This window comes from Peromyscus eremicus, chromosome 5 (assembly GCF_949786415.1).
Source record: "Peromyscus eremicus chromosome 5, PerEre_H2_v1, whole genome shotgun sequence".
NCBI classification, from domain to species: domain Eukaryota; kingdom Metazoa; phylum Chordata; class Mammalia; order Rodentia; family Cricetidae; genus Peromyscus; species Peromyscus eremicus.
In genome coordinates this window covers 124052595-124065244 of record NC_081420.1, presented here as the reverse complement: position 1 = coordinate 124065244, position 12650 = coordinate 124052595, and the positions used below count along the sequence as shown (strand labels likewise).

The 12650-nt window shown below is 45.1% G+C and overlaps 1 protein-coding gene across 1 annotated transcript in view; it reads right to left on the bottom strand.

Annotated features, from left to right (window-relative positions):
* LOC131911149 (rho GTPase-activating protein 10-like) overlaps window positions 1–12650 on the bottom strand; it is a gene marked incomplete at its 5' end in the record, with an annotated part of 61747 nt that overhangs the window by 16764 nt on the left and 32333 nt on the right. Inside the window, 2 exons of the mRNA XM_059263087.1 lie at window positions 3250–3295; window positions 6382–6463. Coding sequence (XP_059119070.1) covers window positions 3250–3295; window positions 6382–6463 — 128 coding nt within the window. The remainder of the gene's footprint in view (window positions 1–3249; window positions 3296–6381; window positions 6464–12650) is intronic.

The following is a 12650-nucleotide window of genomic DNA, read 5'->3' as shown; positions in this document are numbered from 1 at the left end:
CATCTCCATGATGGGTAAGGTGACCTGCTGACATCCCACGCAACCTAAGTCAGAAGCTCATTTATTAGTAAAGGGGAGGACCTGTAGGACCCTGGCCCCCCGTTTTGGGTAACTTGCCTTGCTTGCTGACCTTGACCTTGATATCCTCCCTATGGTAATTCCCTGCTGGGTTCCACCCTCCTGAATGCTTAAGGGAAGTTCCTTGTCTGCATAATGGGCGTTAACACCTTAGATGCAAGATTGTAAAACATAGGTATCGAGCTTCTGCCCTCCGGGGTTCTCCCATGGTGCTGTAAGCCTGTATTTAAGACCTCCTCCCTCCTTCAATAAATGGCATTGGGCATTAAAAAAGAAAGAAAGAAAGAAAGAAAGCCGAGCAAGCCATAGGAACAAGACAAAAAAATCAAACAAACAAACAAACAAATGTAGCACGAATCTTAGAGAGTCTTATTAATAAAATCAAACCCGAGGCCAGTTATTGGGGTCAATGCTGGTAGATCAGAGAAACAGAACAAGCCACAGCTATCTCACCTTGCCAATTCCTCAGCTGGTCCTGTTTCCTCAGACTGGAAGCCTGAGTCTTCATCCAGAATGAATCTCAGCTGAACTGTGTTGCTCCAAAGCCTGAAAGTTTAACCAGCCAAATACTTCTAGTTCCTGGTCCTCACGCCTTATATATCTTTCTGCCTTCTACCACCACTCCCTGGGATTAAAGGCTCATTCCCTGGGATTACAGGTGTGAGTCACCATGCCTGGCTCTTTCCAATGTGGCCTTGAACTCACAGAGATCCCAGATGGATTTCTGCCTCTGGAATGCTAGGATAAAAGGTGTGTGCTACCACTGCCTAACTTCTATGTTTAATATTGTGGCTGCTTTGTCTCTGACCCCAGATAAGTTTATTAGCATGCACAATATTTGGGGGAATACAATACCACAAACAAACAAACAAACAAAAAACCCTGATGGATCCTCCCAGCATTCTCTTCCTGGACTCCAGGAAGCCATGCTAACAGAACAGGTGGTTCCACACTGAAAGTAGCCAAGCCCTGACATTTCCTTCACATAATATACAGGAAAGAATTTTTATTTTATTTTTTATATGTGTGGGTGCGTTGTCTGCAGGAATGTATGTGCCTGCTGCCCATGGAGGACAGAAGAGGGCATCAGATTCCCTGAAACTGGAGTTAGGAATGGATGTGAGCTGCCATGTGGTTACTGGGAGCAAACCCAGGTCCTCTGGAAAAACAGTCAGTGTTAACTACCATCTCCCCAGCCCTGGAGGAAAGAACTTAAAAACCAGGAAGAGAGGGGCACGGGAGTGGATTTTTCATGTGTTGCTAACCTAGGCGTCAAGTTCTGCCTTTATTTCTCCAAATGGGGCCTGAGAAAAGCATTGGTAAAAGAAGTGCTGTGGCCTTCACACTGCTTTAGAGGCCATTTCCTGTGATTGTGGCTGCTACTGGAGAGCAGTGTAATGAGTTTAGGCTCTCTAATCAATGAAGGCGGGAGGACAGAGACAGAAAAAACCAACGAGCGACACTTCATGGCCCAGAGTATCTCCAGGGAAAGTGGTTACAGTTGTAAAAGGCAGCAGGCCTGGTACAAAATGACCCAACTTCAGGATGGAAACTAATCAAAGGATGCCATTGGCTGGCAAGGGCTGTGAAGGGCATGAGATATGATTCTGTGTGTGTTGTGCCCAGATGGCAACCCCTAGAGAGACCACCAAGGACGAGCAGGCCGGAATGCAAAAGCAAGGTTTAATTTCGGGATATCCAAATGCAATACAAGCCTAGGCAGGGACTTTGTCCAACAGATCCAATGCAGTGGAGGCTGGAGGAAGTGCCCACCTATCTGAAAGCCCAGTTTTTAAAGGGAAAAACCACAAGGTTACATCATTTAGGGGTGCTAGTACGGGTCCAATTCTGATTGGCTTGTGTCTAGGAATTCCAGAAATCACAATTCAATTTTCCTTCTAAGGAGGTAGTTGCCCGCCACCATTTCTCATTGGCTGCCCCCAGATGGGGGCATCTGGTGATTACACAGTCACTCTGGAAACTAGGATTGGGACATTCTATGGTCAAGTAGTTGCCTAGGGGGCCAGGGAGAGGACATTCCATAGTCCGGCAACCATTACCTCCTGACTATCTTGTGACTCTGTACTTTTACACTTCCTGGTTTCTGGAATCTGAACTGACTGGTTTCAGTAACTTCTGGTCTGTTCCAGGGGCAAGCACACATCCTGACATACCTCCAGCCTGTGAGCCTCCTGCCCACATGTGATCAAGCATATCCAGTGCAGATGGGTCAGATAAACTTGTTTAGGGGAGTGAAAACATGTGACTTGTTATCGCCCATAAACAATAGCCTCTAGCCTTTCAGGAACTATCTGTCCTTGACTAGGGGCTTGCATATCAGAGGCATTTTTGTTTCATGGATCTCTTAGGCATGGTAATTGTTACTGCACATGCACAGTTCAGGAGTTAAGCAAAGGGTCTTGCGTCTTACATCATCAGTGTACGCTGGTGACTACGTGCTTGCGGAGTGGTCACGCAGTGATCACGGAGTCAGCACATGCGTGGTGTAGCTCTGTAGGCCCACTGTAGGTCCACTTGTGCCTTAAAGAGCCGTGACTCAGACCCCACCCTCTCTCTTTCTATTCTGTCTCTTCCCCCCACCATCTTTCCCTCTCTCTGCACGTGCTCCTTTCCCAGGCTTCCTCCTAATAAAGCTCTGCTACTAAATAGTCGTGGCCATTGCAACTAGGGGTTCACTGTCAGGTTGGGGCCACTCTTGTTATTTATTACTCACTATGGCCAAGGATTATTTTTTCAAAATATCTGAAGTAATTCTTCTCACATTTGCCTTAAGAATGTTCTCCTTTTCTCACGCTTACTGAACAGGCCCATAGTTTGCTACAGCGTGTAGGACCTTTGCAGCATCCAGCTATTCTCAACCAAACATTATTATGTTCTAGAGAATCCACTTCTCTCTATCTAGAATGACAAGTGACGGGATGAGGAAGCCTGAAAGTAGAGAGCCAAAGAGTGCCCCTTCCAAAGGCTCCTGGAAACATTCCCATCATCCTTCATGTCTGTAGACATAAACAGTGAAATGACTGTGGAGGAGAACTCACAGTAAAGCTCAGAGGGGGCAATGAGGGCTACCCTAGGAGTGTTAAAGAGGGTGCAGACGGAGCCCCAGGCACAGCTTTGGGTTGGTGATCAACAGGATAAATGGACACTTACCTCCTTCTGGTCTCGGGAGGATCGCTCTATTCAAAGTATGGAACAGCTGGTAAAAGAAAGAGGGAGAAAACAGCACTTTCAGCAAATCAGTAAGAGTCAGTCAAGTAAGAACATGCAAACTCTCCATGTTATAAACAATATTAGATAATGTAGCACAGGGAATCTACATTTAGTCTTGCCCCTGCTTTACAGAACAGAGTTCCCACACACCTGGAACTTCCTAATAGAAATGTTTTGCTATTCAAGAGCCCTTTGGGACAGCTCTGAATTTATGCTCAACAAGCAGCTTAGCAAACAAAACCTATGTAGCATAAAGATGAAAAGAATTAGCACTGGCCTCATCCCCTGACCACGTGAGGAATGAGTTTCAACTCCGTAAGATCAACCAACAGGCTTTGATGAGCTTCCCCCAGAGGGCATCAAACACTGGGGTGGCGGCACTCCCACAGGCCCATGGGAGCTCTTCAACACTGACCCTCACTACACCCAGCCCTATGCCCTGCTTCAGCGCGCCTGCTCCATAAGACACCGCCAAGTGTACCTTCACTCCAAGCGCTGTGAGCCCATTACTACACCCAAGGAAGGGAGGCGCGGCAATCCCCAATTCACACCACACTGCTACAAAGACCAGGACTTGTCACTAGCAGAACTGAAGCAGGGGCAGTTACCTAGATGCAAATGCCCAGCTTGTAAGATCTGCCACCAACACTCCAGACAACAGTGTCAGAGTTGAAATGAACTGTTAGGACGATCCAGCTGGTGTCAAAACTAGTCAGTGTGGGAAAACCCCCGTGTGGAGTCTGCAGGAGAAGGCAGGAGAGATGCGCTGTCCGTGGTTAATGATATGCTATTATATGTAAAAGTAAGTAAGGCAAACAGGACTTCTCTGGCAAAATGAGATGAAAGAGTGTGCAGTCTTTAAGGAACTTGTTACAAGTCTGTGTATACGGAATGCTCCACCTTACAGACAGGCTGACAAACTGCTGCAATCCAACCAATAATGTCTAGCTCCCTGTCCCCTGACTGTTCCTGATATTCATGACAGTAGGAGATGATCCTTGCCCATAGTTTGAGCCAGCACGACAATGATCCGGCTTCTCAAAATCCTAGCACTGACTCACTATTTGCAAGGCTCACAGTACCTGTAAGAAGTGTGCTACACCTTACAGTCCCCATCAAACGTATCACTGAACAGTCTTTCCACATTCTTGCTGTTGTCTGTTAATGGCCTGGTTCTATACAGGGGAAGACAAACTGATCATGAGTTCAAGACTAAACCAAACTGGAAACCCACTTTTCTCAAAGATTCAACTGTGTGGTATCTTTGCTATGGAAGTTCACTTTCTAAAGTACTACTTAAAGCTCTGAGAGATTATCACGGTTAAGGAAATGTCTTTACTAAAAAGGACTAAAGGATTAGCATAACTATATCTCCATACTATCAAAACTCTTTTATTGGTGGAGAGAGGATCTTTCTCGGTAACCCTGACTGTCCTGAAACTCTATATAAGCCAGGTTGGCCTTGAACTCACAGATCTGCCTGCCTCTGCCTCCCAAGTGCTGGGATTAAAAGGCGTGCACCACCACTGGCCAGCCTCAAAACTCTTTAGAAAATTTTCTAATTATGTATCTGTGTGTAGGGGTGTGTGTGTGTGTGTGTGTGTGTGTGTGTGTGTGTGTGTGTGTGTGTAGGTGTGTGTGTGAGAGTTTACGTGTCTGCAGAAGCCAGAGGCATTCGACCCTCTGGAGCTGGAGTTACAGGTGGTGAGCGGACCAACGTGGGTGCTGGGATCTGTGCTGGGATCTGTGTCGGGATCTGTGCTGGGATCTGTGTCGGCCTCTGCAAGGGCAGTGTGCACGCTTAACCCCTGGAGCACCTCTCCAGGCCACTATCAAAACTCCCAGCTAACACTTCTAAGAACTAATGAAGCATGAACAGAATGAAAGCCATGTACATCCCAGTGAAAGAGGTCATGCTCACCACAGTGAGACCCTGGATTCCATCCTTACCACAAAAAGACAACAAACAAACAAAAAAAAACGGAAACAACAACAAAAAAGAGTCTGAATCCAGCTCAGATACGGTAAGACAACACACAAATCTAATTCTGGGTCATTCTTCCAGGGTGATACATTCTCTTAAACAGCATCAAGCTTTAGAACACAGTAGCTAGGCTTTCATTTTCAGACACGTCAGGACCACCACACCCACACCACCCGCCAGCCTCTCATTCCCTACACTTATGACAACGCGTTTGCAGTTGGGCTCACCGTAGTCCAACTGGCCTAAAGTAGCACCGCGTTACTCCCTATAAAGCTGTATTCTGAGGCCTCCGTCCCTACTGTATAGAACCCCTCTTCCAAAATCATCCTTTCTCCTAAATCTTCAAAATCGCTTGGTACGCCAGGTGGTGCCTGCTCCAGCAGCTTCCTAAGACTCCTACCTAACACTTTACATGGTGGCATACCGCATGTGCATCTGTGATTTTTTTTTCCTGAAGTTGTCTTTACTAAACCCCCAACTCAGTACATGATCTGCCTGATTCTGAGCCCCAAACTCCAGCAGCACACAGCAAAGAAAGCAGTGCTGGAACTGAGTGCCACCAGACAGAATTCAGGTGCCTCGGAAGCCATGCCACAACCTTTAGTCTATTCTTTGAAACAATATCAATACAGAGGCCCAGTCTCTAAGGCTACTCTACACTGCAAAGTAGGAACTGTTATACTATTATACACCATCAAACATCAGGCACACGTGGGCAGTGGTTCTCAGCTGCCACGTACTTACCGCCCCATCTCCAGAAGCTACACTACGCGACAGTCCCTCAATGTACTTGCCACCCAAAACTGTCGGGCAGAACTGAAGTTGAGAGTTTTGCTGACTCCTTCAAAGCAAAGTCAATCAGAAGGACACAGTCTAGGAGGACCAGAACTGAAAATGAGCAGTGCCCCAGCCGTGGGTACACTATTGCCACCCAAGACAATCGACTAGAGTGCTGCATGGCTCCCAGATGAGTTTAAGCACCAGTCCAGCAAGGAACTGTTCTCAAACATTAGTTATCAAAACAAAGGTAACTTGGAAATGGACCAAGTCGGCTGTACGGATTGGAAATAAAGCTCTGATATTCTTACAGCTTCTGTTCCACCCAGAGCTTCCAGCCACTGCTTCCTCTCCTCTTCTGAAAACGCCTGCACAGTCAAGGGGACGCCAGGTCTGCAAGACAACAGGAAAACATCAGGTCACCAGTGCCAACGCAAAACCTCCTCTTCTGTTTCCAGACGCTTGATCACAGGGACTAAATGTTTTCATTAATTTCAACTACAATAAAAAACATATAATGTAAAATTTGCTATCTAGGCAGTTTTTACACATAAATACATTATTGTACAACCATCCCTATGATTCACCTCCAGAATACTGGGTGAGAGGGGTGTGTTACTAAAACATTAAAGCTCAGGAGTTCCCTTCAATCAAGAAATGGACTTCATAGTACAAGGGTAACTCCTATTCACAAGTGTCTCGATAATGACAACCTTATTTTGCTGTTTGCTTTACCATTTTTCTGATCCCATTGACACACTCAATGACTCACACTGTTTCCTTTCAATTTATTCCACCACTGGATTCCTTCTTAAAATCATTCTTTTATGTTTTGTCACGGCATCAGTATGTAACTATTAGTATGTTCTTTTTACAGACCATGAAGTCACACTCCCCAACTATCTTACAAGACCTGGTGGCTTTCGAGGCATGCTCTCGGGCAAGTGCTCAGACATGGTGTCCTCAGTCCTCTGATCTACACCCAAATTAAATGAATTCCTGATTCTGCATTGAATTCTGGCTGCTTGCTAGCATTGTGGCTGCAAGGTACCTCAAGGAAAGGTGCAGAGGTCCTGCTGTTCTGGGTCCACTCTCCATTATAACAAACTACTCTATGCTTTACTGTGTGTTCAGTTTGATGTATTAGGTGACGACATCTTCTTCTCCAGATCCTCTGTCCTCAACAATCCCTAAGATCAAAGACTGAAAGCTCAGAAGGGGAAACTGAGGCAGGAGAGGAATTTAATTGAAGCATCCCACTAGCTGAGAAACAAGCATTCTAGCACAATTACCAGCTTGGTGAAGCCTTTCTCCCTTTGCAGCTGACAACCTGTCCATTTGTGCATCCTGAGTGGCTCCTGGTTTTGTTATCAGACTTTAATTCCATCCAAGTTAACCCTGGAGCCACCCTATAATTTCACATCTGGGGTGGGGGTGTCCTTAGCAATCTTATGGGATGTAACTTGAGAGTCAGCAAAATGGTACAGATAGCTAATGCGAGGACGTTGAACTGGGACTCTCCTTCCAGAGCCCATCCTGGGTATACCTGGGTACATCTTACACTTTTCCTATGCATCTATTTCTCTGACCCATACATTTAAATTTTTCCTTTTTTATTGTTATGTTTGCCTATTCGTATGTATGTGCACCACATGCATGCCAGGTGCTCTCAGAAGCTGGCAGAGAACATGAGACTCCCTAGGGCTGGAACTACAGATGTTGTGACATGTAGGTGCTGGGAACTGAACCCAGTCTTCTCTACTCTAAACCACTGAGCCATCTGTTCAGCCCCAGAAAATGTCTTTGAATAAACTGAGACTCTTCTTTCAGAAGCCTGCACCCATGGTCCTTGGGCGTGTTTTTGTTCCTTGTGCACATTTCTATTTTTAATGGAATGATTCCGCTTCATGTTGGCTAGTCCTGAGATTCCTTTCTGTGTCAAAGCCACGAATCCTTGGCTTGGCTGAGCTGAGGTCCCTGAGAGACTTGGGGAGCTCCTCAGACTGCTAAGGGTGACAGCATGGATCTGTGTCCCTGTCCCTCACTACTGACCCACAACTAGCCAAAGCATTACTGAAAACAGAATCAAGAGAGTTAAATCCAATTGAAGTCTACGCCAACATTTGGTGCTAGAAATACTAGTTATCTGTATGAGAAAAATAAATAGGACTCTTATCATCCATAGCACTGCCAAATCCTTGCAAGTTGTACATGAATTACAGCGGTTTCCACTTGTTAAAACAGAAAGCTCCTTTTGAACTTGGTGTACACAAAGATCTCATAGAGTAGAACGTTCTACCAGTGATTTTTTTTTTATATTTGATAAAGGAGTCATAGCCACAGTATGTAAAGCCCCTCCCATTGTGGATGTTTACCTCACAAACGGAAAATGAAAGCTTGTCCCCATAAAACCCTGGTGCTAAATGCTTTCTTCACAAAGCCAATCATTTCTTCATCCCCTATGGCACTGCCCTTCAGCACACATTTCAAGACTAGCCCCATACTAATGAAAACTTTTTAAGTACCAGAATCAAAAATATGGCTATCGATGCCCCACTATCAATAACATCACTTTCAGTAGAAAACTGTATACCCTGAAAAGCACAGAAGCCTCAGCACGGGAAATGTTCCTAGTTCTACCTGGTCCGTGCTCTACCTTCTGCAAAGAATTTTTTTAAAAAAAATAACTAGCTTTCTTAGTCTCTCTAAACAGGAACTTAAACGTTTTGTAAGACTCGCCATTTGCCTTTAAGTCATTATTTGTACTGTAGCCAAATTAAAGTGAAGCTGCACTGTTAATGAAATACATACTGCATACATATATTGACATGAAACAATATAATCCTGCAAACATTGTTGGCATCTGTCTCAGCAAACGCAGCAACTTCTCAACTGTAATGCCACTGTGTACTGAACAGATGGCAGTGTGCATCTGGATGCGGTTCAAGCCTCTGCCCACGAGATGTCTGCAGCAATGGTCTACCTTCTCCCCCACCATCCACTAACCCCCAACCACCACCTACTGTTGCCCCCAACCCTCCTCGCAACCCTACCTCACCCTCAAACACAAACTGATCAGTTTGAAGGTATCTCTAGACGCAGCCAAATGTACAACACTGCACGTTGAGAACTGCTGACCGGCAGGGCTCAGCTCGGCACCTCCCGTGACTCATTTGGCCTTGGACTTCTATTTCTGAGTTTCCCAACTATTACCTACTCTGCAAAAGGCAGTTTAGGACTTAAGAGTGCCATTCACTGATAGACCATATGTATAGCATGCCCAAAGCTAGTCTCCAACACAGAAAGAATGTATTTAGACATCATTTCTCAGCAGGATGCAACAGTATCCACCTGTAATTCCAGGAGTACATAGAAAGAGCAGTTTGAGGACAACCCGGGCAACTCAGCAAGGTCCTGTCTCAGAAAAGGTCGGGGGAACACCAGGGTTGTAGCATAGAGGCTCAGTGGCAAAGCACTTGTATAGCATTTGCAACGCTGTGAATGCAAACCTCACTTCAACAAGAATAAAAAAAAAGAAAATAATTGAGTCAGGTGTGGCAGCATGCGTCTTTAGTCCCAGCACTCAGGAGACAGAGGCAGGTAGCTCTCTGATTCAAGGCCAGCCTGATCTACAGAGGTCTACAGAGTTCCAGGACAGGCAGGGCTACATAGAGAAATCCTGTCTCAAAAGACCAAAAAAAAAAAAAAAAAAAAAATCCTCTAGTAAGACTGGTCCGCTAGCCTAAGCCACTAAAGTGTCTCCATTCCCATGCAAAGTTTTAGAAGCCCTCCTACCCTGCACATTTGCTAAAAGTCTGGCCTTTCATCAATTTATTCTTTTACTCTTAGCTCGTCCCCACCCTCAGAATCAACTAACGGTTGTGCAAGAGCCTGGGTGAGATGATGCTAACAGTTACTACTCCACGGGATGTGTAACACAAGCATTCTCACTACTGTTCAAGCCAATTGTATGAACGTCTAGAAGAAACACGCTCTAACTCTCTCAATCGGAGGACGACTCAGTCGCTGGTGAACAAGCATTCCACACCACCTAATGCTTCAGAGTCGCAGGAAACCACCACACTGATCAGAGGAACTAAAACCTGAACAGGTAATCACACAGGTAAGAAGCACCTCACCCTACTTTCAGGGGTGACACACGAGGACTCCGTAAAACCACAACAAGTACCAAAGTCTACAGCAATGGGTTAGCAAAGCAGAAGCATCCCGAAGCACATCCTGAATGTGATGTGCCAGAGAAAGGTCAGAAGAGTAATTACTTATCAGGCTGACGTGAGGGGACAGGGAGGGCCCCAGTACACCACAGCACATGGGAGACATGCCAACAAGCTACAGAATCAAAGCGCTGAGGTGGGGGTGGGGGGTAAGTGTCTTCCATAGAAGAAAGTTACATCTTCTGATAGACTGCGGCCTGCGCTGAACCAAACAACTATTAAAGTCTATTTCCAGAACCAAGAGTGGCCTCACCATTCACAGTCCGTGGTGTGTGAAATGCGGCTGGCATAAGGAAGGCCGTGTTTAGAGTCACTTTAAAACGGTCCTTTACTTGCGGCTGTGCCCCTTGTTTGTGTTTGAAGCTTTTCTGTGACATAATTCACAGCATAAACCTCATTCACTGTGAGTATCTCAGACTTGTGTAAACATCACCAAAGTCAATTTTAAAACATGTTAATCATGCATGAGGAACAGTTCTGTCCCCAGCGGGCATCCATTTCTGTGCAGCCCCCAGACCTAGGCGGCCCCTACTCTGCTCTTATCCAAACAGACGGCTCTGCTCCGGACATGTGCACACGTGGAATTATATGATGCGTGTTAGTTTATGACAGGCTTCTTTTACTCGAGCGCCTTCAAGGTTAGTTCCAAACACTCCAGCATACACTCACTCTTCCTTCTAGTTGGATGCCACTGTCCTCTGTAGGAATGCACCATGTTTATTTGCCCACTCACCAACATAGAAACATTCAATTCCTATTTTGGTGATCCTATGATCCATGAATATGCTTCCATGAATAATCATTTGAATGTTTTGCACAGACATATGTTTTACTACATTCAAATATATGTATATACACCTATAAACTACATGGACATATATGCATACAAATGTAAAATTTCTGAGTCAGATGGCAATGTAATGCTTTACGTTTGGAAGAGCTACCAAACTGTTTCCCAAAGCAGCTACACCATTCATAATCCCATCTTAACATATGAGGCTCCCATGGTTCCACACCTTTGGCAACACTTGCTATATACCTCATTAATACAGCTGTCCCAGTGGACATCAAGTATTACCTCAGTGTGGTTTTGACTTGCATTTCCCGAGTAACTAATCATGTTCAAGATCTTTTTGTGTGCTTATATGCACATGGCACATGTGTATTTTCCTAGAAAAACAACTTTTACCCACTTTTGAATGTTATATCTTTTAATTATTAGTTCTAAGAATCCTACAAAAATCCATTCAACTTTCTACTTCTTTTGGTATATTTAATGGTCTTTTAGCACATGCTCTTAAATGTTTCTCTCTATCAAAGAAAATATTTAAAGCTGCCTTTTTGTGAATTGGGGGGAGGGGGAGACAGTGTATATATCTGCCTAGAAAAGGAAACAGTAAGAACGGCCTGTTGATCTCCACCTAGCTCCCTGCTGCTCCCTGACCCCTTAGTTCTCAGTAGTGAGCCACCTAAGCATCAACACATGGATTCAAGATGTGAATGTGCCCTATGAGACCAGCTGTAACTGTGAACACTGATGCGCCAGTGTGAGCAACCTCTGGAAATGTTTGTAACTATCAGGAAAATGGGAGCAGGCACCGTGAGCCTGAGACACCTGAGAAACTAAGCCAGGCCCAAGAAAGCAGGATCCGACACACAATGTTAGCATCAACCCTGACCTGGCTGCCTGTGGAATCCCCAACAAGAAAAAGATAAACTAACACTATTTACAGCCTTGCTGACTCTTTTCAAAATTAACCAATCTAACCAACCTGATCTCAACTAAAGACCACAACTGTAGAGAAGCTCTTGACTCGTGTGCAAGAAGAGCAAATATCTTCCCAGCTCAGGAGTCTCACCACAATGGCACTTCTTCTAACATTCAAAAACACAAACCAGATACTTGGAAAGAAGGCAAAATTTAGATTAAAGGAATGCAATCAGCTATGAAATTGCTATTCAAAAGATTCCAACAGGAACTGTGCAGAATCTTATTTACAATGCCCACACACTCCAAAATGGGCTAAATTTATTTTTCTCTAAGCAGAATGCAAGCCTGGGCTCAGGCTGCCCGAGTGCAGTGCAGAAGAGAGCTGCTGCTGACTGAATCTGACCCAGTCTTGTCTCCTCTGAGCAGCAAGTGTACAGTACAAAGCGGTGAATGTCCACCACACACACAGCACTCCATCTGGAACTGCTAAGTGAAACAGGACCCCACTCTTATGGAATGCATAGTCTAACAGAGGGAGAACAAGTTACCTGTAACTCCTAGCAGTCTTCTGGGACAGAAATCGGGAGAATAAACAAAAGCAGGGTCCATCACATTTGAACTTCTAAGTACTACC